Source organism: Stegostoma tigrinum, chromosome 4 (genome assembly GCF_030684315.1).
Source record: "Stegostoma tigrinum isolate sSteTig4 chromosome 4, sSteTig4.hap1, whole genome shotgun sequence".
NCBI classification, from domain to species: Eukaryota; Metazoa; Chordata; class Chondrichthyes; order Orectolobiformes; family Stegostomatidae; genus Stegostoma; species Stegostoma tigrinum.
The window spans coordinates 28,704,420-28,729,592 of NC_081357.1; the positions used below are offsets into that span (position 1 = coordinate 28,704,420).

Sequence of the window (25,173 nt, forward strand, 5' to 3'; positions counted from 1 at the left end):
CTGAATAAGATTCTTTCCAAAAAGCTCAAATGGAGCTGCTGTTATTGAATTGTCTAATACAACTTTTGCATAGCAAGCACAAGCATTGCATTAGCTAATTCACTTCCTGACCATTCGACACTGGAAATGGTCAGGATCGAAACATTCTACTTACGTGCCCGAAAATACTTCAATGGATAGTGTTGGCTCCACAATACCATATGTTTCTATTTCTTCCACGTCATCGATGTATGTTGTTTTTCTTCCCAGACCATCTAGTTCCGTGCATAAATCTATTTCTGGTAAACCCCATTTCTGCAAAAGGTAATAAATTAAATTTTCAGACCATTATATTCTTGGCAATTATTTGGCCCCAACAAGAAAGATTTGATTATCTCAAAACACACAGACTTGAGACAAAGCATCCTTCAGCAGATCCATGCTTACTACTAAAAAAACAATGAAATACTATTAGAATAGGCTCCATTGTATTTATATTTATTATTACGCCTTTATTTCACTGATACTAAAAAGAGGCCTTTGATCTCTTGCATACTTGTGACTTTTATCACCAACAGTAAATTATGAATAATTTGCCGATGAGCAGAATCCAATACTACAGAACAGTGCATTTAATTGTTTCTGGATTCGTACTTCTTCCTTTCGTTTGGATTTGAGGTGTGCAATTTCTTGTTTGTGTTTGCTTGTCTTTACCTCCCCTATCCTTTTTGACTTTCATGACCCCGCTAAAGTTTAATCAACCAATAAAGTTTCACTTTCTTCAACCAACAACATCTTCAAACATCAAGAGCGGTGTATTCTGTTGAGGTTGGCTGGCTCGCCGAGCTGGTTTGTTTTCCACAGACATTTCATTACCATGCTGCGTGACATCATCAGTGCAGCCTCTGATGAAGCGTCGGTGTGTTTTCCTGCCTGGCTTTTAAATTCTGGAGTCCGTTGAGCTGGATTGCTTCACTTCCGGTTTTCCTTCGTTGTGGAGTGTATATGGGGTTGAGTTCTGTGTGCTTATTGATGGCTTTCTTTGTGGAGTCCCAGGCTTCTACGAATTCTCGTGCCTGTCTCTCCTTAGCTTGTCCCAGGATTTTGGTGTTGACCCAGTCGAATTGGTGGTTCTCCTTATCCACGTGGATTAAGATGAGCACGTATTGATCATGCCTTTTGTAGCCAGTTAGTGTTCATGTACTCTCGTTGTTAGTTTCCTTCCTGTTTGTCTGATGTAGTGTTTCTCACAGTCTCTGCAGGAGATCTTATAGACGACATTGGTCCTGTCCATGGCGGAGAATGGGTCTTTAGTTCAGGTGAACAGTTGTTGTAGGGTTGACATGGGTTTGTGTGCCACTCTGACACCCAGCAGTTGTAGGAGTATTGTGGTTAGTTCTGATGGGTTCCTGATGTAGGGTAGTGTGATGAGTGTGTTGGGGCGTGTGGTATCTTCCTGCTGTTGTCTGTGCAGGCATCTTCTGACCCAGTTTTTGGATATCCATTATCCTTGAAAACCTGGAAGAGGTATTTTTCTTCCTCTTGGCATAGTTCCATGTTGCTGCAGTGTGTTATTGTCTGTTTAAATAGTATTCGTATGCAGCTTCATTTGTGTGTGTTGGGATGGTTACGGTTGAAGTTCAGTACCTGGTGTGTGTGTGTGGCTTTTCTGTGTACTTTCGTTTGGAGTTCCCCATTTGTCTTGTGCTCTAACATGACGGCCAGGAATGGTAGCTGTTTGTTCTTCTCCTCCTCGCTGGTGAATTTTATTCCGGTAAGTGTTGTTTATAAGTTGTGTGTCTCCTCTAGTTTAGTCCGTTTAATGATGACAAAGGTGTTGTCCATGAAGCGTATCCATAGTTTTGATTGGATTACAAAGGAAAACCGGAAGTGAGGTAATCCAGCTCAACAGACTCCAGAGTTTAAAAACCAGGTGGGAAAAAAAACACGTCAACACTTCATCGGAAGCTGCCCTGATGATGTTACCCAGAGTGGTAACGAAATGTCTGTGGAACAACAAACCAGCTCGGTGAGCCAACCAACCTCAACACCCATAACCCAAGCTACAAATCTACTCCAAAACAGTAGTGTATTCTCTCAATCTGTTTTCTCTCCTCCAATCCATGTAGCATATCTCACTTTTTTTGACCTTGTAACCTTTTAACTTCATATGATGTACAATGACAGCAATCAACTAACGCTCCAAGATTTCACAAACTTCTAAAAATACAAAAATTTAATTTGCTACTGGCTACATAGCTACTTTTCACATTGAAGGCAGTGAATACATGGTTTGCTGCCTTTCCACAACTGTAGGTTTATTTAGCAGTCACAATTTATCATCATTTATCATAGCTTCTGCATTTCATTTCAATCCTAAATCCATCAATTTGTAGATTACATGGAATAGTGAGGAATGTTGTCAAAGGATACAGCAGGATATAGATCAGATGGATAGTTAGGCGGAGAAACAGCAGATGGCGTTTAATTCGGGTAAGTGGGAGGTGATGCATATTTGGAGGTCAAATGCAAGAGTACAGAATGCAGTAAATGGCAGGACTTTTAACAGCATTCACATACAAAGAGATTTTGGGATGCAAGTACACACTCTTTGAAAGTGGCAACACAAGTGGATAAATTGGTAAAGAAGACATAGGGCATGTTTGCTTTCATCGATCAGGGCATGGGGTATAAAAGTTGACAAGTCATGTTGCAGCTTCAAAAAAATTCAGTTAAGCCATATCTGAAGTATTGTTTGCAGTTCCAGTTGCCATATTACAGGGAGGGTTTGGAGGCTTTGGAAAGCGTGGAAAAGAAGTTTACTAGAATGTTGCCCAAATTGGAGTGTATCAGCTATAAGGAGAGGTTGGACAGATTTGGATTGCTTTGGCTAGAGCATCAGAGACTGAGGGGGTGACCTGACAGAAGTTTATAACTTTGTGAGAGACATGGACAGTCAGGGCGCTTCAGCCAGGTTGGAAATATCAAATACTCAGGGGCATAAGTTTAAAGTGAGAGGGGGAAATTTAAAAGGTGATGTGTAAGGCAAGGCTTTTACACAGGAGGTGGTAGATGTTTGGAACACATTGCCAGGGGAGATTGTAGAAGCAGATACGATAGCAATGTTTAACAGGCATTTAGACAAACACATGAATAGGCAGAAAATTGAGGAATACAGACCATAAGCAAGGAGATGGGATTAGTTTAGAATGGATTCACGTTCAACCACAGACTTGGGTCAAAGGGTCTGTTCCTGTGCTGTACTGTTCTATGTTCTTTGGATACTTCCTTTCTTGATGTTATTTTTCTGATTACATCCTGGTTAAGACTCCTTCCTTACTGGCTAACATATTTTTCAATTGCTTTTGTTTTCCTTAATTGCCCAGAGGGTACTTAACAGTTAACTACACTGCTGTGGATCTGCAGACACATTTAGGCAGGAGAGCTAAGGATGGCAGATTACCTTCTCTAAAGAATTCTAGCAAACCAGACAGGTATTTACAACAACCAACAGTGGTTACCATTAGGCTAGAATCTCATCCCTGATTTTTTTTAATGAATTCAAGTTTCACCATCTGCCTTGGTAGAATTTGAACGCATGTCCTTGGAACATGAGTCTGGGATTTTGAATTGCCAATCATTATCATGGCGCTACCACCTAAACAATGTACTACCCCAATCCCCAGCTAAAATGTGTTCTTTATTGCACTAGGACCCAAATCATAAATTTCAATATCCTAGTCCCAAACAATGCACAATGGTTAAAAACAATTCCATTTTCTTTATGTGTATGGCACTTTACCTTGGGAGGGCAAGTTAGATTAGCACAACCCAGGATTCACCAAACATTCCAAAATAACCATTTTCCCATGGATATCAGCAGAGTATCAGAAGTGGAAAAAAATTTACTCTAATTTCTCTTGGAATACTGATGGGCTCCAACGTCTGGGATCTAGGTACTTATACGTATGCATGATCCACAAGCCAGAGGGTGCGTAATTTGAGGTTACATTCTTTAATTTCTAAAATATACTATATTGATAAAAAAAAATCTAAATATACACATTGCCAAAAATGCAGTTCGGTTCAGTACAGTAGCATATCAAGTAAACAAACATTTGCATTTGACTCTATCCCAGCAAACTAAGGACATCTCTTACAAATAGAAGACTTGGGGCTACTAATATATCTTATTGTTTTGTTTCCTTTATTCATTCAGTCAGCTGGATAGGCAGCATTTATCGTCGATCCCTAATGGCCCAAAGGGCAGTTTAGAGTCAATCACATTGCTGTGGGTCTGGAGTCACGTGTAGGCCAGACCAGTTAAGGATGGCAGTTTCCTTCCATAAAGGACATTAGTGAAACGGATAGGTTTTTTCCCAACATTGATGATGGATTCATTGTCATCTTTAGACTCTTAATTCCTGACTTTTATTGAATTCAAAATCCATCATCTGCCACGGCAGGGTTCGAACCCCGGTCCCTAGAGCATTAACTTGGGTCTCCGGATTCCAGCGATAAAACCATTAGGCAATCACTTCTCCATTTGTACCCACTAAGGCACTGGAAAAGCTCTTTCTGATTCTTTTACTTCCCTCTCTCTTAGTCTCTTTCCAGTGGAATTAACCAACAGACTGGGATATTTTCTTGTCCAAGTGTAGCAGGTAGTTTGGCACAAGGAAGGATTTTGAGACATGAGCAAAACACAAGAGGTATAATGTGGGAAAAGAAAGCATATTCAATCTCCTGACATCCTACTGAAAATTCAGAAGTTTTTGCAATTGATGACAAATCAAATCATACATGTGGATCAATAACTGGCTGCTTCCTGTTTTAAGAATTTAAAAAGCACATTTACCTTGACTATTCTTCTTAAAGAGCCAATCAAACACTCATTAGGGGTAGAAAGTAATGTATCATCACAACTGTCTTCAGCCATCTCCTTTCCCCAAATATCTGCAAGATTCAAGAAACCTTCTTCCAATGCAATTTTATCACCTTCAAAGTTAGGCTTTTGATAAAGGATCCAACTGTTGGGAAAAATTTAAAACATTGCTATCAACACAATGAATACCAGTCACACAATATTTATGAAATTTTGTCTCACTTGAACAATTCTTTTTAGGTTTATTTTACCTCCCTGTCAAGTAAGTTGAAGACTGCTCAGAAAACTAAGAGCAAGAATCTTCAACAGTAAATGGGTATAATGAGACAGCTGAATAGGGAGATGCGAACCAACTGGAATCTGCAAAAGACTTTGGACTGCTTCCCACAAGGACTGCAATTCTTCAGAGAGCATGCTGTAACATATACGTGAAGCATCTGGTCATGGATCTTGATAAGACACTAACAAGGATTTTAGAGCACAACATAGGGTGATAAACCCCAGGAGAGGAAACGGGGCATTAAGTTTGTTTCTGGAATAGAACTGTGTGGGCCACCAAAAAAGACATCTTAGAGGAGGGTACAGAGCACATGTGCAGGTGCAGGCTTTGCATGAATGAAACATAAACATCACAAACTCAGGACAAGCAGCATCTCAGTGTCAACCAAAGTAGAATATGGGACAAGTGACTGAGAAGATTGATCACACTGCATATTTTGAAAATTGCATAATTAAGCGGCACCACTGAATTATTCCCAACCACACATTCTTTTGTCGGTGGTGATTCCAGTTCATGTTTTGTCCGCCCAAGTTCACTCATTTGTAGAGGGCCCATGTATGAAGGATTGTACCTCAAGCATGTCTGCACCCTTGGCCAAGCTTTAACAGCTTGACTCCTGGAGGGGCCACCTGGTTCCAGAACCCATCATAGCCTTGATTCTAAAGTGCACAAAAGCTGATGTTTTGGGCCTAGACCCTTCTGATGAAACGTCAGCTTTTGTGCTCCAAAAATGCTGCTTGGCCTGCTGTGTTCATCCAGCTCCACACTTTGTTATCTTGGATTCTCCAGCATCTACAGTTCCCATTATCTCTGATACAGCCTTGATTCCCATGTGGGCTAAGAGCAAAATTGACAAACTCTACGAAAATAAAAGGAATGCTTCAACGGGGTTGGATGGGAGTGGGGGTGTGGCAGAGAAGGGATTCAGGACAGCTCCTGTTGTTGGATGTGAGGGCCAGGGCAAGTTAAATTCCGATGAACTTTCTAGGGTTCATGATTAATTAAGGAAAACTAGCACACAGGTTTATTTAGGGAAAATATTGTTTAACCGACTTGTTTGAGTTTTGATAGGGTGATAGAGAGGAGCAAAGGGTTCAGGGTGTATGTGCACAGTTGAGAGTGCAGTTAATAAAGCAAGCAACACCCTGGATGTTAACGGAGGAAGAGTGCAAAAAACAAAGAAGTTATGCTCAACGTGTATGGAACACTGATTCCTCAAAAGGAGTATTGCATCCAGGCCTAGGCACCACAACTGAGGAGGAATGTTGATTCATGGCAGGGTGCAGAAATTATTCATGGGAATTCTTCCAGGGATGAAGAACTTCAGTCACACAGACAGACTGGTAAAGTTGGGACTGCTCTCCTTGGGAGCAGAGAAGGTTGCAGGGAGATTTAATAGAAATACACATAATAATGAGTCCAGATGGAGTAGTTAGGAAAAACTGTTCAAAATGGTGGAAACATTGAGAAACAGGGGGCACAGATTTAAAGTGACTGGGAAAACAACTAGTGGTGAAATAATGAAAATATTTCTTCATGCAGTGAGTGGTTAGGATCTGGTACATTGCCTGAGAGTCTGGTGGTGTTCAATTAAGGTACTCAAGAGGAAGTTGTATTATTCTCCGAAAAGGAAACATATACAGGACGGAATGGGAAAGTAAGCACAGTGGCTCATGGGTAAGTGTTCTTTTAAAGAGATGGCATGTAGACATTGGACCGAATGGGCTCCTTCTCTTTTGTAACCATTCCATCATTCTATGTTCATTTTAGTTTGATTCAGTAAAAACGTTAAAAGTTGAAATCTTGTTGCGCAATTCATTTAAATTGGTCACTGAAAATACAACTTTAAAGAAAAACGAGTAGATTTTGTGGAGTTCACAACAACAACAGTATTGATATAAGATTTACATTTTGCTACTGAGCATTCATTCATGGAAAGTGGCTGTTGTTGGTTGGGCCCAGATGTGCTGCCAATTCCTAACTGCCTTTGAAATGATGGTGAGCTACCTTCTTGAAATGTTACAGTCCTTGGTGTGTAAGGGTACCTACAGTGAATTCAGGGACCGTGTTCCAGGATTTTGAACCCATGACAGTGAAGGAAATTATTTAGTTCCAAGTCATAATACTGCGTGACTTCGGAGGGGACTCGCAGGTTGTGGTGTTTCCATGCATATGCTGCCCTTGACCTCTAGCAAGTAGAAGACTTGCATTTGGAAGGAGCCATTGGAGGAGCTTTGGCGAGTTATTAAAGTAAATAGTATATGATTAATAATATACCAGCCACTATGTATCAGTAGTGAAGGGAAAGAATATTGAAGGGATGTCAATCAAGTGGACCACTTTGCCCTGGATGATTACAGCTGATTGCTGCTAAACAACTGCTGCTTTATAGAACAACTGACGACCCCTTCAATAACTTTGTTGTTGATTGAGACTCGGTTGTTAGTGTAATGATTATCCAGGTTGGCTTTATCCTATGTTATGGGGACAGGACATCCCTGGGTAATCTTCCACATTGCTGGATTGGTGCCAGTGTTATGGCTATACTTTAAGAATTTACAACTAGTCCTGTGTGTTCAAACATACAGCAGTCTCCATGTGAAGTAAAATCATTTTATACCAAAATTATCAATGTTATGGAACTGCATTATAAACTCTTGCAGCTTCAAATAAGCCCTTCTGGATTTTTTCAAAACATTGCCAGTCTGAAGCTATTACAAAACTCCGTACTCGTACATAACCTGCTTTTTAACAAATCTAAACTACCTTTTTCCTTTCTTAGAAACTTTACACATCTATTTTCATGATGTGAGAATAACCCATCAGACCTGTCTAAAATGAAACTAAAAGAAAATTTTTATTCAAACCTGTGCGTGTTTTCCATAATCAAAATCGATTCCTGACCTTCCAAATAGTACACTAAGGTGCAACTATTTATCTTGTTCATTGGTAAAGTTTTCCAAAAGAAAATAAAATCCTATTACTATGCAGGAGTCTTTCTCTCACTGTGTTTCAAAAAAAATTACCATAGCTACAGAAGTACTTAAAAGTTAATCATTAAGCCACTTCAGGCACACAGAAAATCCATATGCTAATCATTCAAGTTCAAAAATCTGAACCCAGAAATTGATTATAATGAAATATATACCGATTAAAAATTTCACATTACACACTACACAGTAAATCTAGTGATAAAATAAAATATTGTACTCTCCAAACGCAACTGAAGAGATTTAATTTCATGTCTTAGCAAGGGCAATCTACTGACCCAGCCCAAACCATGAACTCTTAGCATACAATGCTGAATTAAATCAAAGTCACAAAATGTTGTGCATCTAAATCAGTTCTGTTAAAATCAAATAATTGAGCATTCTTCAGAGTTTTAATCTGTAATTTCTCTTTCCAAGTACTAACTGACCAGAAATATGTTTCTAAATTTTCTAGCATTTTTAATTCAAATTTTCACTGTTTAATTTACTGTAATCAATATGATTAAAACCAGCTCTGATTCACACTTTGAATGTACTTGACTATGTTATTTATTTCACACAGTAGTTAGCATCAGACATTACAAAATATTCCCTATGTCTCTCAACATAATGCAATTCTTAGTGTTATAATGAAGACTAATGTAATGTGAATTTAGTGTCTTAGAATAATGAGTGTCAATAACAACCTGCACAGGATAACATCCCTAAAACAATAAAATCCCCCAACCCATAGCTTACCAGCCTCTTACTACCCTTAGGGAAATTTCAGAGGACAGCTGCCAAGAGGTAGCATCTTCAACATCATGGAAGACTTCAATAGCTTTTCCACCCAGTCTGTTCTGATCATAGATGACAATCTGTAAAACAGAATTTATTTAAAAATTGGCTTTGTGTTCCATTAACAAATTGTCTGATTTCACACTGCACATGATCCTTACCTTTCCAGGTCTAGAATTCAATGCTGAGTCTCTTGTTCCAGGTATCTATTAAAATAATTGAAATCCATTTAATTTTCATTATGTACGATCTAACATCTAGTTATCTTCTGTAACTTCTCAACCACATTTATGAATGTTAGAAGTACTGCATAAATCAATGTCTAAAGTCAGTTTCTGAATTTTCCATGTTGAGTAAATTTGCCATAATCCCAGATGGCTCAATAGAGAGAGTTGACTGGTGGTGAGGTTAACTTGAGGGCCATCATCACTCAGGCAAGGAGCAAGGTCAAGCAGGCGGGGCTTCAAAGTAATCTCAGTCAGTGTAGAATTGAACCTGTGCTGTTGGTGTCACTCCAACATCACAAATCAGCCATCCAGCCAACTGAGCTACCCAATACTTCATGTTGAGTATAGAACTACCAGTAATGAATTGTGCAATCTGTGGGCAAGACTTAATGTGACCTGTCACGGTGGAAAACATGGCAGCCAGGCCCATATAATTGTGGAAGAGCTCTCATGTCAGTCTCTCACTGGTGGGAAAAGTTCCCCTGATCAAGTCAGAGAGCAGAAGGGGCTGGCAAGGGGTTTCTAACATGATGAACAGGATATCATTTGGCATCATTAATAATGAAATTAACATCTACGATCCTGGTTTAACAGATCAATGATTAAATGGAAGCCATAAGGAGCACCCACACTGTCAGAAAGCCACCACCAAAGCCCTGTTGCTTTCAAGCAGTAACCACCCCAGGGCAAGGGGAAGGTTGGTGGAGGCACTGCCTTTTTATCACCCAATTCTGTGCTCAATCAATCAACCTAGCAATGGTCAGAAGGAGGGTGATACCGGAATATTGACTTCTCCTTTTATTCAGATGCTACCTGGCTGGTGCTATGTTCTTCCAGCCCCCTAGTTGCCTACCTTGGATCTCAGCATCTGCTGTTTTTTTGTGTCTAATGGTCAGAAGGTTGGCTGTGGAAAGCCACCCCTGTAACCTCTGCTCCAATTCCTCTCCTATGTCCTGAACTCAACAATGGACATCCAACTTTCACTCACCCTTCGCCTGAGCTCTCCTGCTAATTCTGCACCTCGGCTGGCAGCACGACCACCAGCAGCAACCATTCTAAGTGACACAGGTAGAAATGAGGAACCGCTGGCCTCTGAGTGGACGTCAGTCCTGGAGACAGCCTCACAATGGCCAATTAAGTGCCCAAAGGCCATTTGATTGTACCTGGTGCCCCATCAAATGGACAAGTCACCCTGCTGTTTCTTCAACGAATGTGCAAGGCCTCTGTCGGCCCTACAAAATCCTAGCCATCTTATGACATTTTTTAAAATTGGGTCTGTCATATCTCTGAAAGACATTCTAAAGCATTTTCCATTTATGACTTATTTTGATGTGTATTCACTGAGGAAATGAAGGAAGCAAGTATACCCATTTTTCAAATGAACAAGACTCCACAAATAGTAGTGAAATGACCAGTTCAGCTCGTTTTTATGCTGATGGTGAGAGACGCACATTAGGCAAACTATCAGGAGGATTTACCAGTCTTAATGCCCTCCTGAACAATGCAGATTAGCACTGCAGTGAAAAGACAGTGGAACACTCCCTGAGAAATTGTTCAATTGTTCAACTCCTTCTACTTCCTTTGTGTATGGACACCCTACTCTCCCTTTGGTTAAGCTGATTATCTGTGTGTTCTTTATGAAACTTTGTAATTAATAGGCTGCTTCATTTTGATCCAGTTAACTATGCTTTAATTGAGGTTTCATCACTGTGTTGAAAGCAAAGAATATAAACATTTGTTCTGGCTGTTTAAAAAGGAGCAGATCACCCCTCCTCATCTGGTCACAACAGAGTCTAACACTGACCCAGCAAAATTTGCAATGTTATAAGGACCGCTAAATGGATAGCGTAACAGTTGAATAAGAATGTACTCAATTTCAGCATGTAGCAGTAAGTGTGCTTCAGAGACTTAATTTCTTCTAAAAAAGAAGACAAATCTATAAATGCCTTGCAATACACCACACCTCAAGGTATCCCAAAGCAATGCAGAACACTTACATTTTAATAACACTTACTAAAAGTACAGTTTAACTTAACATATATTCCATTTTAATTAATAAGTTAATTTGTACACAAATTACCTGCTCATAACACTTTATCTGCCCCACCCCTTTTTTGGTCTCATAAATCTATACAGACATAAGACCAAATTCATCAGAGATTTCTTTGTTAAAGACAAGGAAGTTGAGCTGCTGCAACTGCATTTTTCCTTTTTTTAATAATTTGAAAAATATTCTAGCACCATGATTATCAAGTGATAAAAGCTATTTTATATCTGACCATAAAAATCATTCAAAAGACAAAAAGACAGCCACTGTCAATTGATAAACGAGTAGATCGTAACAATGAAGTTATACTTTCATAATAACTAATTTTTAAATTCTAGTGCCAAATAACAAGCAAAATGAACTTACCCCAACTTCTGGAAGATTAGACAATACTGACTTTGGAGTGAACAGGTCTGTATTGAATAAGCTTGAGGCATTTTGATTGCCATCTATAGTGCTTGATCCTTGAAATGCAAGTGGACTGTCAACTGCACATACGTTTGTAAAATCGGTATTATTTTCCAAGAAATTGTGTTTTATGTTAGGGATAGTTAATCCATTTTCTGATTGTTGTTCTGACTCAGCAGGTTTCTTTTCTACCTCAGAAGTGTTAGATTTCAAATAGTTTTTCATAAAGCTTGGCAACTGGGTTTCAGGAAAAGTTGAATTTGACAAATCAAATTGAAATCCTTGAACAACATCACTTTTTGGAAATAGTGTGAGATCAGTAGGTTCCATCACAGCTTCAGTGGATGGTTTGCAATTCTGTGTAGTTACCTCATCAATCTCTAAACGTGATCTTTTACTGCTTGATTCAGAAGCAAGATCATTTGCTGCCTTTTGCTGTTTTGGTAAACCCAAATGTGAGCTTTTATTTGCAAGAGATTTAAAAAGCAAGCTTTGTTCTGCAGATACACGTTTGACTACTTTGGATTTTGTTTCAACTTGGTGCATTTTGAAGAGAGAGGAAGGTGGCTCGGTTTTATGTTTATTTTTCATTAAACCAAATTTGAATGATGTTGGATCAAATGTTTTCTCCTTCTTTGGTGATGTATGATCTTCTTGGATTGGTGGCATGGCAAATGGTGGCACTGAAGGCACTTTAGGAACTCGTTGCCTCTTCTGAGGCAGTTGAATGGGATTGCCATATTTCCGAATTGTTTCTGTAAAGCTATCCATATCAGAAGAGCTGTCTAAACTACTTACGTCACTTAATGGAAAGTTAATTCCTCTTCCCCCCTCAGAATCTGAGGTTGTTTGTGTGTTCCACATATCATCAACTACGAATGTTTGGACCATAATGTCCTGGGGATGCAATTCTCCTACATTCTGGGCAGACAGAGAAAATTCATTTGTTGTTCCGCCTAGCTGAGAATGTTTTGCAATGTAATTTGCGGATTGGGCATCTTCAGGTCTGGACATGTTTTCTGCAGATGCCTCTACATTTGAAAGTGATACTGCTCTCCTTGGTTCCATCTCTTTATGCTGTACTTTAGGCGTGCTTGATAAGATAGGTAGACCAAAATTGTTTATTGCAGACTCTAAACTAGGCCTTTGCTCTTTTGCAGAAGAATTCTTATTCATTTTGCCTCCAGTGCTCTTGGCTGTTTCTAGGCTCTGGGTCAAGATTTCCTCTCTAACATCAAAGTTCCTATTTTCTAATGCAGATGTGTATTGCTCTACAGGTAGGGAAAACACTCCTCTTGTTGCAGGGGAACCAGTGCCTGTGTCATTAGTACCATTTTCTGTGGCAACCTTCATCATTTCAGATGCTGTAGTAGATGTCTCCAAACAACCAGCTTCTAAGTCTTTTACTTTGGATCCTGTACATTGCCTTTCAGCCATCCATTTTTGTACAGGTAGGATGAGGTCATCACTGGTCAAAGTATTCAATTCATTAAAACTGTTTGCAGGCACTTTGTTATTATTTTCAGCGTCTGGTGATAGCGCAATAAAAGTGATAGTGTCATTATTTTGTAGTAGAGGCGTGTTCTGTTGTAAAGACAGTTCAATCTCCCCTTTTGCGTTATTTGAACCCACCTTGGTGTTACTACTAATATTTGAAGGGGTGTCTGTCTTAATTTCATGCATTGCAATTTTAGACGCTTCTACACACAAAGTTTGTATGTCATGTATTTCTTTTCCCTTACATGTTGAGTTTATTGTGCTATTTTGCAAAGGTTGAACAGCATCATCTGTGCCTGTTTTGTCCTCCTCTATTTTTGACACTTCTACAATGTAAGGTTTTGTGGCTCCTCTGTCAGAGTTTCTTGGTTGTGTCTGTGTTGGACTTAAGTGCACAGGTAAGGCACCTTCAACTGCTATCAAATGGAAGCTTTCCTGCTCATTAGTCATGTTTATACTTGAGCCCTTTTCTATTTCAGACATAGTGTTTTTAAGTGTTTGTTCAGGCTGAGGAAGTGCATTCTGTGTTTTGGAATCTCTATTTTGCAGCAATGGTGAAATATTCTGTGCAAATTCACCCTTTTTTGCCCCTGATTCAGGTGTCATTTTGCCATCACTCTTTGCAGATACTTCCTTCCCAACATCAGTTGTAGTTTCAGATATTTGTGTGCTCTCAAGTGAAGTTATATCATTTATCTCTCCACGTTGAGGTTTTGGTAGACTTTGTTGAGCAGTTTCAACTATTGCATCGTCTTCTGTACACTTTTCGACCACATTCATGTCTTTGATATCAGGCACTGGAGTTGGGGATGTTTGAACTTTCTGTGGTAATGCTGCATCCTTAACTTTCATGTCATGTTTTTCTACAATGGGTGGGTTTTGCTGAACAGGCTGGACATGCTCATTTTGTGCCTCACCTTGCATAGTCTTTTGCTCATTAATATTCTGTGTGGGGGCAACACTCTCAGTTTCAGATTCTGTGCTTTCATAAATCTGTACACTTAATGGTAATGATGTCTTTACTTTGATTTCTCTACTTTGCAATTCAGCTCCAGTCAATGGTACAGATCGGGAAATATCACTGCCGGCTGCAGCTAAGTGACCCATGTGTTCTCCAGCACCTTTAATGGGGGCATCAATTTCTTGTGAAGTCATTCCAGAAGTAAGCCTATCAATAGAAAATGATTGATCTTTCACACCAGGATTTGTACATGATTCTGAAAAAACCACTCCAAGTGAGCTACTTTCTTCTGATCTACCAGTTTGTGCATTGGAAACCATTTCTAACGGTCTCTTTTCAATAGGGGCACTTGCGATCTTCAATTCTTTGCTTCTGTGGTCTTCTGCAGAAATATGCTTTGTGTCACTATCATCCATCTCTACATGGACACCATCAGATGCTTCAGGATGTTTGGAAGCCTGTGGCTTCTTTTGGACAATATTAGTTGCACTGTCATCTGCTTCTTTGTCACATTTATTGTTCAGTTGTATCTTCAGGCTACCAACATACTTTTTGCTGTCCGTTGAGCCTAAAGGCAGGTCCTTGGTGGCAAAGAAGTCGACTTGGTGGTGACTTGTAGCTTTCTGTTTTTTCAGAAGAGTAATTCGAATGGTTTCCTCCTCCTCAGTTCTTGTTTCAGTGCAGGCTCCTTGTTGGTTTATGATCAAATTGCCAGATTTATCTTCCTTTCCAGTTGCTGGACTGTGGAAGCGAACAAATAGAGTGTAAGTTGCACAAAGAAAAATAAATATTTTGCCCCAAACTCTAGAAATTAACCTGCAAAGATTTGTTGGACTCATCATCAGGCAGTGAATCAATTTCCTTGAACTAAAAGGGGAAAGAAAGCTAAAAGGTAATACATTTTCTGTTGGTATTTAAAAAGCAAATAATTCTCCCACTGGCATTTCATTTAATTTTGTTTAAGATACTCCACTGGATTTCAATAATGGGAACATCCTAAAGTGAGTCAGTTACCACCAAGAGAAGAATCATCTCAGATTTGCCTGAAGCTCAAGAAACAAGGCTGAAAGCTCAAATGGCAAGTAAATGTTTTCCTTTCAAATAAAAGAATGGACATGTATAAAAATCAATGATTTGCTGTATGTATCAAATGTACATGGAAGAGAGATCAGAGAAGTGCAACAGAGCCAGGACTCAGTGTCAGACAGAACTCTGTTTAGCTAGTATAATACTGATGTGGTTCTAATAAACAGTAAGATCTAAGATTTGTATACTTCAGTCCTGTAGTCTGTACAAAAACAATCACAACAAATTGAAGTCTTTAGAAAAACCTAAAATCGAAACACGTGAAGACCACAGCACTTGGTGTAGTCAGAGAGGAGAGTCATATCACATCCTCAGGTTGGCTCTGCAAAAGGGTCAGTAATTTATTTAACCCTCACAGTTAGTGCAGCAAACCTATGTAACAACTGTCTGATTGAGTATCAGAAATACCTAGACTGAGGACACAGGTCAAGAGTTATTGAGTAGAGGTGGTAGCCATGCTGATGGGTTCCAGTGTATAAGCTGATAGCAGATGAAGGTAGGCGATAAGATAAATTTTAAATCTGGCCACACAACCTCTGAGTGGTGAGATTTGTAACTTTGTTCAGACCACTTATCAGTAAAAATGTTGCAGAAATATGAAGTGGTGCAGGGGACAGATGTCTTAGCAGCTGAGAAGTGAAATGATCTCACCAAAATTGAGGTTTAATTGTGGGATAACTGCACAGAGGCCAGCATCCCATCAACAAGTCATCCTTCATTTACAAGAGCACAGGACATGGGCTCTGTGCCAGTCACGACAGTCAGTCAGCCAGGGCTCCCTGATCGGCCCATGTTAAAAGCCCCAATCAGGGATATGTGGAACACTCAATAAGATCCATCTGGCCAACTTTGTTTCAATCACTACAAATTGGTTTTGAAGTTGAGAAGCAGCAATTTTTGGTTGATGTTACCATGGGATTGGGATATTTTAAAATGCAACTGATAGATAGCTCAGTGGAAAACATAGTATCTACTAATTAGTAAAGAAATCTGCTTTGGAAATTATAGAAATACGCCATGCTAATTACAAGTCTTTGACAGGCCTTGTATTTCTCCCTTAATTTAGTTAAAATCAAACATGTGAAGTAGGAAACTTTGAAAAATGTTATGAAAGAACCAATTCAGTTAGAAACGGTCTGAAGTAGTTCGCCTGTGGTACGCATTTGTGTGCTTTACAGCAGGATATGGAAAACACGGCACTGTAAGAATTAGTGAAAGAAGTTGGAGGGTATAAATATTTGCCAAACAGGAAAGTAATGTCTTGCACATGGCATAATGTAACTGAAGGAAAGGACTGCTGGCAAGCCCAATCAGCAACTAAACAAACTGGATAATGATTTTTAGCTGGATTTCTCCCCAAATTAAAACTAAAGTCAAACATATGAAGTAGAAAACTTTGAACAGACAGCCGGAGCTGTGACTACTATCTCACAAGACAAGGCAGGTAACCTTCAAATGCAGTTAAGTTCCACTGTTCCACCTGTCCAATGGTGGACAAAGGACCCTTAGACACAGTTAAGGAAGTGATCAAGAGCCTGTAAAAGTCCCGTTCACCCAGTGAGGTTAAAGAGGCCCCCATGTGAAAATTGCACTGTATTCACAGAGCAGTCCCATGATTGTCACAATGATAACATCCCTTATATTCGAATGAAGGCAGTATTAAAACAAGCAGTAGTCCCCAAGCATCATAGATTCAAAACTGGCTTGATCAGGAGGGTTTAGATTTTTTTTTAGATTCCCTACAGTGTGGAAACAGGCCCTTCGGCCCAACAAGTCCACACCGCCCCTTGAAGCATCCCACCCAGACCCATCCCCCTATAATCCACACACCCCTGAACACTACGGGCTATTTAGCATGGCCAATCCACCTAACCTGCACATCTTTGGACTGTGGGAGGAAACTAGAGCACCCGGAGGAAACCCATGCAGACACAGGGAGAATGTGCAAACTCCACACAGACAGTCGCCTGATGCTGGAATCGAACCCGGGTGCCTGGTGCTGTGAGGCTGCAGTGCTAACCACTGAGCCACCATGCCGCCCCGTTTAAAATGTGAAACTTTCTGAGAATTACATGAACGTCCATTTAAAAAAAATAGAGAATTTGTTTTGAAAAAATGTTTGACACATTCCCAAAACCTACAGATTAGCAAAAATTTGACACACAACCAATTTGAACATGTTTACATTTGTGATAGCTTCCACAAGAAAACAAAATATAAACATGAAATATGAGAGAAAAAACAGAAAACAAAGTACGTAACATTACAACATGATGTCACTTGGTGACTGTGACTCCGCTCCTTCTCTTTCTGCTGATAAATTTTAAATCCGACAACACAACTTCTGGGTGGTGAGATGTGTAATCTTGTTCAGGATTAGGATTTGGGTTTCTAAATTTACAAATGTGATTGGACATTATTAACCCGTTGGATTTCTAACCAGGATAACAGTGGATTTCCATTTTTGTATTTGTGTTTTTAAACAGATCTCAAGAGTCAACCAAGGCCATAGCAAGAGACCCTGATATCTTGCAGATTCAAGAACTTACTGATGGACAAATTGTGAGAGAGCAGGAGTACCCTGAACTGACCGTAATCATTTGTGCTATTAAAATGTTGCTTAGATACTATTGTTTCTGAATTTGGAATCAATAAAATAACTTTGCATTTAAAAAAATGGGAAAGATTGTTTCTGAAGAAATTAATTGATTACCGTCAAACACTGTAAACCTAACAGCTCTGCTCTACATAAAACAAACTCTCATATCTGTTGTTGTCATATCTGATTTTGGAATAATTGTAAAAGAAGGAAAATTTGAGCATAGTAGAGAAAACTACTCTGAGGAAATTATATGTATTTTCTGTAAGAACAGGTAAAGAAGCAGAATTTGGTAATATTTGGAACCACACAACTATGGTTGATTCTGTTTCAAAGACAGTGCAATAACACCTTTTTAGACTGGACAATAGGGTTTCCCCAGAGCTGCTGAATCAGATAGAATGGGACACCCCACTTACAATAAACAATAGAGGTGGAAAAATGTGATACAACAACAAATAGAAATAGGAATAATTCATTTTAGGTATTGTTAATGGAGTATACCAACTAGAAGGAAAGTATAGATGAAATTAACCATTGCCAGTGTAATTTTGAAGATGCCCATGAAGCTCTTGTTAAAGAGGACTGAACTGGACAATATCACCTCCACAAAGAACATCAGGATCAAGAGAACAGGATACGCGTGTGCCCGAAATCCATGCCTCCCCACAACTTTTTACCTTTCAAAAAGATCACCTGTAGACATTAACTTAAAATCTGTTGGGTTAGCTAAAATGAAGTTAAATGTCATTAAATGAAATGCAAAGGAAATACAAATGAAGCCTGGTAATGACCTAATTATTTATAATGTCATTGGTTTTAATATGTTTCTATGTTTTGCTGAAGGAATTTTAAGGTGTTTAGATTGAGATCTGCGCTTTAATTGTAATGGGCTAACTGTCACAGGAACTACAGAAAAATAGAAGTCTTGTCTAAAAAAGACAATCGCATGTGATAATGTGGACCATTTGTTAGCTAAATCTTAGATTGTCATAGAATTGACAATAAAATTGTGCTGTGTAAACATCATATGAGTGATTAAACAACATAAAAGTGGTGTACAGCAAAAGCAAGCTAAAATTGATTGTGAGAGTTCACTAAAAACAAGAGATAAACCTCTCTACAGAGATGCAAGCAGTCTTAATGAGTTAAGACAATGGGAGGTGACATATTTGTGATGTGAAAGTGGGAATAAAAGCCTATGCACATGAAAATCAATAATGTACGGCATGATCTTAAGATAAAGACGTAAACATGCTGGAGTAATTTGTTACATCTGAAGCAACTAACATGAGGGAATGCACAGTGAAAATGCACTGAAGAATGGGTCTCAAATATAACTTGACAAGGTGGTTGTTGTGGCACAATGAGCAAGAAGAGATTGGGTAGATGTGGAACAGAGAAAGGGCACAGAATCAGACAGAATCCTCTTTAGTCAGTGTGATACTGCAGTTGTTTCAATAAATACAAAGTTAACCTGCATATCTGAGTCCTCCTGTGGTCTATGTAAGGAGAATAACCACAACATCACGAAGCAACTTACCACATATTCTGAACCTGCCTCAGCTGAAGATGACTGATATCTGATGTTAATTATTCACCAAGGTGTCAAATAACCACTGACAAACAGATTTAACTCCTTCATGGGTAAGAAAAAAAAAGGTTGCCTCCCAGTAAAGTTCATATATTTACCTGCTGGTCTGTTATAAATATTAACGTGGATAAGTCAAATTAACTCATACTGATATTGGAAACATGAGTTTGGACTTTGACAACAAATCAGGTAGGTTGTCACTCCATGCCACATGATAAAACAAAGAACAGTACAGCACAGAAACAGGCCCTTCATCCCAACAAGACTGCGCTGACACACATGATGCCTTTCTGAACTAAAATCCTTTTGCCTCTGCACTGTCTGTGCCCCTCTATTCCCTGCCTATTCATATATTTGTCAAGGCATTTCTTAAACTTTGCTATTGTATCTGCAAATACCACCTCTTCTGGCAGCGCATTACAGGCATTTACTAGCTTCTATGTAAAATACCTGCCTCTCACTTCTTTAAATGAATGCCCATTCTACCTTCAACCTAGGTCCCCTAGTAATTGACGTTTCCATCCTGTGAAGTAGTGAAGAGATGTTGTGAACACATGTTGTGAGTCACCTTGAGATAGTGGCAAAAAGGGCACTGGAATCAGTACACAATTTGAATTTTGATACAAGGGATTATGGATTTGGACCTCTTAACGTTTAGTTGAAACTGTAGCCTATCTAAAATTTGGTGTCAGTCAATAGGTAACTATTTCAAACATCACAACATCTTTGCATCAACAACTCAGTCTGGCTACATTTTCAGAAAGTACGCAATTTCTTAAAAGTTCAGTGTTTCTGTTCTTTGAAGGACAAATTCAAAATCAAGTATTGGAAATGGGGATATGTAGGTTTACAAAGCAAGAGAACATGGCAACATTACTATTTTGATAATGGCACAGAAAGAGACACGGTGTAGAAACATGCAAAAACCCAGACAACGTTTGGACTTTCAGAAAGCATTTGACAAAGTCCCACAAAAGAGATTAATGTGCAAGATTAGAGCTCATGGGATTGGGGAAGTGTATTGAAATGGATAGGAAACTGGTTGGCACAGAGAAAATGAAGAGTAGGAATTAATGGGTCCTTTTCAAATTGACAGCCAGCAACTAATGGGGTGCCACAGAGATCGGTGCTGGGACCCCAGCTATTCACAATATATATTAATGATTTGGATGGGGGAACAAAACATAACAGCTCCAAGTTGGCAGATGATACCAAGTTGGATGAGAGGATTAACTGTGATGAGGATGCAAAGATCCTTAAGCATGACCTCAACAGGTTGGGTGAGTGGGAAAATCAATGACAGATGCAGTATAATTTGGATAAATGTGAGGTTATTCACTTCAGAAGCAAAATCAAGAATGAAGATTACTACCTGAATTGCTGTAAATTGGGAGAGGAGAGAGTGAAGCAGGATCTGGGTGTCCTTGTGCACCGGTCACTGAAGGTAAGCATGCAGATGTAGCAGGCAAATGGTATGTTGGTCTTCATTATAAGAGGTTTTGAGTACAGGAGCAGGGATGTGTTATTGTAGTTGTACAGGGCCTTGGTCAGGCTACACCTGGAATATTATGTGAAATTTTGGTCTCCTTTTCTGAGGAAGGATGCTCTTGCACTCGAGGGAGTGCAGCAAAGGTTTACCAGGCCTATTCTGGAGATGGCAAGTCTGGCTTATGAGGAGAGATTGACTAGGGTGGGGTTGTTTTCACTAGAGCACAAACGAATGAGGGGGGAATCTCAGAGGCTTATAAAATTCTAACTGGACTGGATAGGGTAGACACAGGGAGGATGTTCCCAATGGTGGGTGTGCCCAGACCAGAGGTCACAGTATGAGGGTTTGGGGTATGCAATTTAGGGCGGAGATGAGAAGACATTTCTTCACCCAAAGAGTGGTAAGCCTGTGGAATTCATTACCACAGGAACTAGTTGATGCCAAAATATTGGATGTATTCAAAAGGGGACTAGAAACAGCACTTAGGGTGAATGGGCTCAAAGGTTATGGAGAGAAAGCTGGATTAGGCTACTGAGTTGGACAATTAGCCATGATCGTGATGAATGGCAGAGCAAGCTCGAAGGGCCAAATGGCTGCCTCCTGTTCCTATCTTCTATGTTTCTATGTAAAAGCTGAATATAAGAATTAGTATAAGACTAAATAAAGACATGGAGAAAGACACAGACTCTAATGAGCTTTTGGAAATTGTAGAATTGCAGCATGGCAGAGTGGTTTAGAGAAAGTTTTTCCAAGTTAGATGTAAGATCGCTGAATGCTCCATCATCCAGAAAAGTGTTTTAACATGTAAATGAACAAAGGGCTGTGGTGATTGCATAAACTACTAGACAAGCAAAGGAGATAACCATCAGAGGCTGCTAAGAACAGTGGTGAAAGGGAAGTTACACAACATACCCAAAGAAAAACAGCAGAATTTTGACCAAAACAGAGCTCAAGAATTTGGAACAACTTCTAAAATTCGGCATGGTGGTGATGAAGACAAAGCTGAGAACTGAGCTGTGGGTTAGGTAGAGCAGAGTCACATTGTCATAGAACTAAGGTGTGAAGCTAATCTTGCAGTCTGAATAGAGATTGTACATCACTGCATTCGCTCCAGGTGAGAAGCTGGGAAGCAGAAGTATGAATCTGGGCCTGGGATGTGGACGTTTTAACAGGAGCTTAACTTGATGATTTTGGAATGTTGAGAACAAATGAGTTTAAAGAAAAAAACATGTACTTACAGTCTTATTTTTGTAGTGACTGTGGAACATAGTTGTGAGGTAATTGTATTACGGTCGATATTCATTCCTTCCAAGTCATTAATTTCTGGAGTTTTCAGTATTCTCAGGTCAGTGCTATGTCCATGCTCAGTCAAACTCGAGTTTTCCATGTTTTGATGATTACATATTTGGCTAACTGAAGCAATTGCCTTATTTTGATCTGCAGAGTTTAAAGCAACCGAATTTTTCCCTAGTTCATTTGTTTTTGCGCTTTGTAAAGAAAATATGAAATCCTCATTACTTGCAGAACCTGCAACACCTCTATTATCTACAGTACCAAAGCTAGTATCAAAATTTTCTGCAGCAATATGTTTTTCAACTTTTGGACCAGATTGTGAGGCAGTGCTGCTTGTCGATATGACATTTTCAGAACCACAGAATCCACTATCTGTATCTAGGGCCTTTTCCAAAGAAGCTTTTACTGGAGACTTGACTTGGTTACCTGAAGCTGGATTGCAAGGCACCTGTTTTGAATTCTTTTTCCTTGATGTAGCTGGCTTTGTTAAGTCTTGTGCAGATTCTTCACTGGCTGGAAAAGATTTTGATAGTGTTTGATGAGGCAGCAAAGGAGTACTTTGCTTTGGTAAGGAGGTGGTTTCAGCCGAAGCTTCAGAAGACTGCTTGTTGGGATTATTGGAATCAATTCCTTTAGTTTCCTCTTCAAATGTATTAGTATCTGCACTTCCCGTACCTCTATCAGACTGCTGATCAGATTTCAGCGATCTCCTCTTCTTTCCCTTTCTTTTACCTCGTTTGGCTTCCGTAGGAGATTTTTTATCCATTTCAATAGACTCAGACAACAAAGCAGTTGATTTTTCAGCTGTGTTGTTCAAATTTATTGTGCCATTGAGGGAGCAGTAAACTGTTTTATCAGTATTTTTTTCTGATTCCACCACACTGTTCTGATTTTCAACTGAGAGGTTACTTGTTCTTAATTGTTCAATGTCATGTAAGGCTTCTGCACCTTCACAAATCTGAGGAAGAATTCCTGCCTCTGCCACCTGGCTATTTTTAGTATCTTGAGTGTATGTGTCTTCCTTGGATGAATTCTGTTGTTTTTTCAAAGTAGAATCACACAATACTTCTTGTGGAATATTGCAGTTTTCAGTTTCATTTTTAAATCCTTGAGCCACAGAATGGTTCAACTGAACAGTTTCAACATTTTTCAAAGTTTTTTCTAAAACATTCAGTTTCACATTAATATTGTTAATGGGTAATGAAATAGATGTTTCTGACAAGGTTACATTTGCATTTTCTTGGATTTTGGGAGGATGCACGTTGATTTCAATAATGTCAGCTACCTGCTCAACCCTTAGAGTCTCAGAAATTGGTAAAACACATTCTTTTATGGCTGGAATATCTACACAGTTAGCAATGGTTTCACAGTCATATTGACATTCAACTAGTCTGTCATTATTTACAAATTCAGTGTCTTTTACTCGCCTTGTAACCTGGGATTTGTTTTCATTAATAGAGTGGGTATCAAGTTCACCAATCCCACATTCCTTAACACCTCTGTCATCTGAGAACAAATGTGCATCTGCACAGACTTTGGGTAATGAAGTATCCTCTTTATTCACCAAAGTGTTTCCACAGACATCTGACACATTGCCTCCAAATTCTTTCTCTGGCTTTCTACCAACAGATGTTGGAGCTAATTGTTCTCTAGCACACTCAGGTCCAGCTTGTTTCTCAGTTTCACTGTTGGTGCTCTGCTGGTTGACATCAGCTATTACGATATTTTTATTTGCTGACCCAATCTTTTGCGGTAAACTCACTGATGACTTGTCTGGATTACCAACAGCTGGTATTAGGTCCTTTTCTTCTGGGTAGCCAGGCAATATCTCTGCTCGGCCTTGGACAGCTGCTTTAGTCTCTGTCACTCCTTCACACCTGTCGTCTTGTGAAATCAAAGATGTTGCTGGTTCAGGAATTTCCCTTACAATTGTGGTCTCCCTTGTATGACTTAAGTCCCTTGTCAAGGGAGGAGCTTCCTCCAGGGAATTGCTTTGGCTTAAAGATGCTGGGGATGCATTTTTTGAATTCTTTCTTCTTGAGGAGCCAAACAAACCTTCCAGATAGTCCAGCACTTGATTTTTTTTGCCCTCTTCTGCCTTTTGGAGGCCTGGTAAACGAAACTAAAACATTAAAAAAAGAGATTTTAGAGAATATGCAGCCTGCAGAAAGACAAGTTTTGTATATAGTGTAAAGTTTAGAAAAACATTTAAATAAGATCTATGCCATCATTTCAGGAAACCAGGTTTATCCAAAACTAATGATTTGGACTGTTAGGATAGCACCTTGAGAGTATATACACACTGGAAATACGTTACTGTATTCCCATTAATACCTGGATTGGTTAGTTTCTGAACGATTGCTTTCTGTGCATAAACTTTCTCAACAACTTCTTAATTTCTCGATAAAACTGACACAAGCTTAAAAATAAAACTCACTTCTATCCATTCCAAAAACACAATGTTTACAAACGGGCCAGAAAATTAAAACAAAAAGAACGGCAGCGTAGATGTGCCCAAGAGGTGACAGCTCTGTACTGCCCCTCTGCCGCGACCTCCAGGTAAGCGCTCTTACTGCCCCGCTGCCGCGAGCTCCAGGTAACCGCTCTTACTGCCCCTCTGCCGCGAGCTCCAGGTAAGCGCTCTTACTGCCCCTCTGCCGCGAGCTCCAAGTAAGCGCTCTTACTGCCCCTCTGCCGCGAGCTCCAAGTAAGCGCTCTTACTGCCCCTCTGCCGCGAGCTCCAGGTAAGCGCTCTTACTGCCCCTCTGCCGCGAGCTCCAAGTAAGCGCTCTTACTGCCCCTCTGCCGCGAGCTCCAAGTAAGCGCTCTCACTGCCCCTCTGCCGCGAGCTCCAAGTAAGCGCTCTTACTGCCCCTCTGCCGCGAGCTCCAGGTAAGCGCTCTCACTGACCCTCTGCCGCGAGCTCCAAGTAAGCGCTCTTACTGCCCCTCTGCCGCGAGCTCCAGGTAAGCGCTCTCACTGCCCCTCTGCCGCGAGCTCCAGGTAAGCGCTCTTACTGCCCCTCTGCCGCGACCTCCAGGTAAGCGCTGCTCCTGCTGTG

The 25,173-nt window shown here is 39.8% G+C and overlaps 1 protein-coding gene across 4 annotated transcripts in view; it reads right to left on the reverse strand.

Annotated features, from left to right (window-relative positions):
* Positions 1 to 25,173, reverse strand: part of crybg1a (crystallin beta-gamma domain containing 1a) — a 237,341-nt gene that overhangs the window by 65,426 nt on the left and 146,742 nt on the right. For all 4 annotated transcript variants that reach the window (XM_048530499.2, XM_048530501.2, XM_048530500.2 and 1 more), the window contains 6 exons: positions 22,058 to 24,234; positions 11,552 to 14,792; positions 9,073 to 9,117; positions 8,873 to 8,991; positions 4,838 to 5,009; positions 155 to 294 (listed from right to left, as the gene is read on the reverse strand). In XM_048530499.2, coding sequence (XP_048386456.2) covers positions 155 to 294; positions 4,838 to 5,009; positions 8,873 to 8,991; positions 9,073 to 9,117; positions 11,552 to 14,792; positions 22,058 to 24,234 — 5,894 coding nt within the window. The remainder of the gene's footprint in view (positions 1 to 154; positions 295 to 4,837; positions 5,010 to 8,872; positions 8,992 to 9,072; positions 9,118 to 11,551; positions 14,793 to 22,057; positions 24,235 to 25,173) is intronic.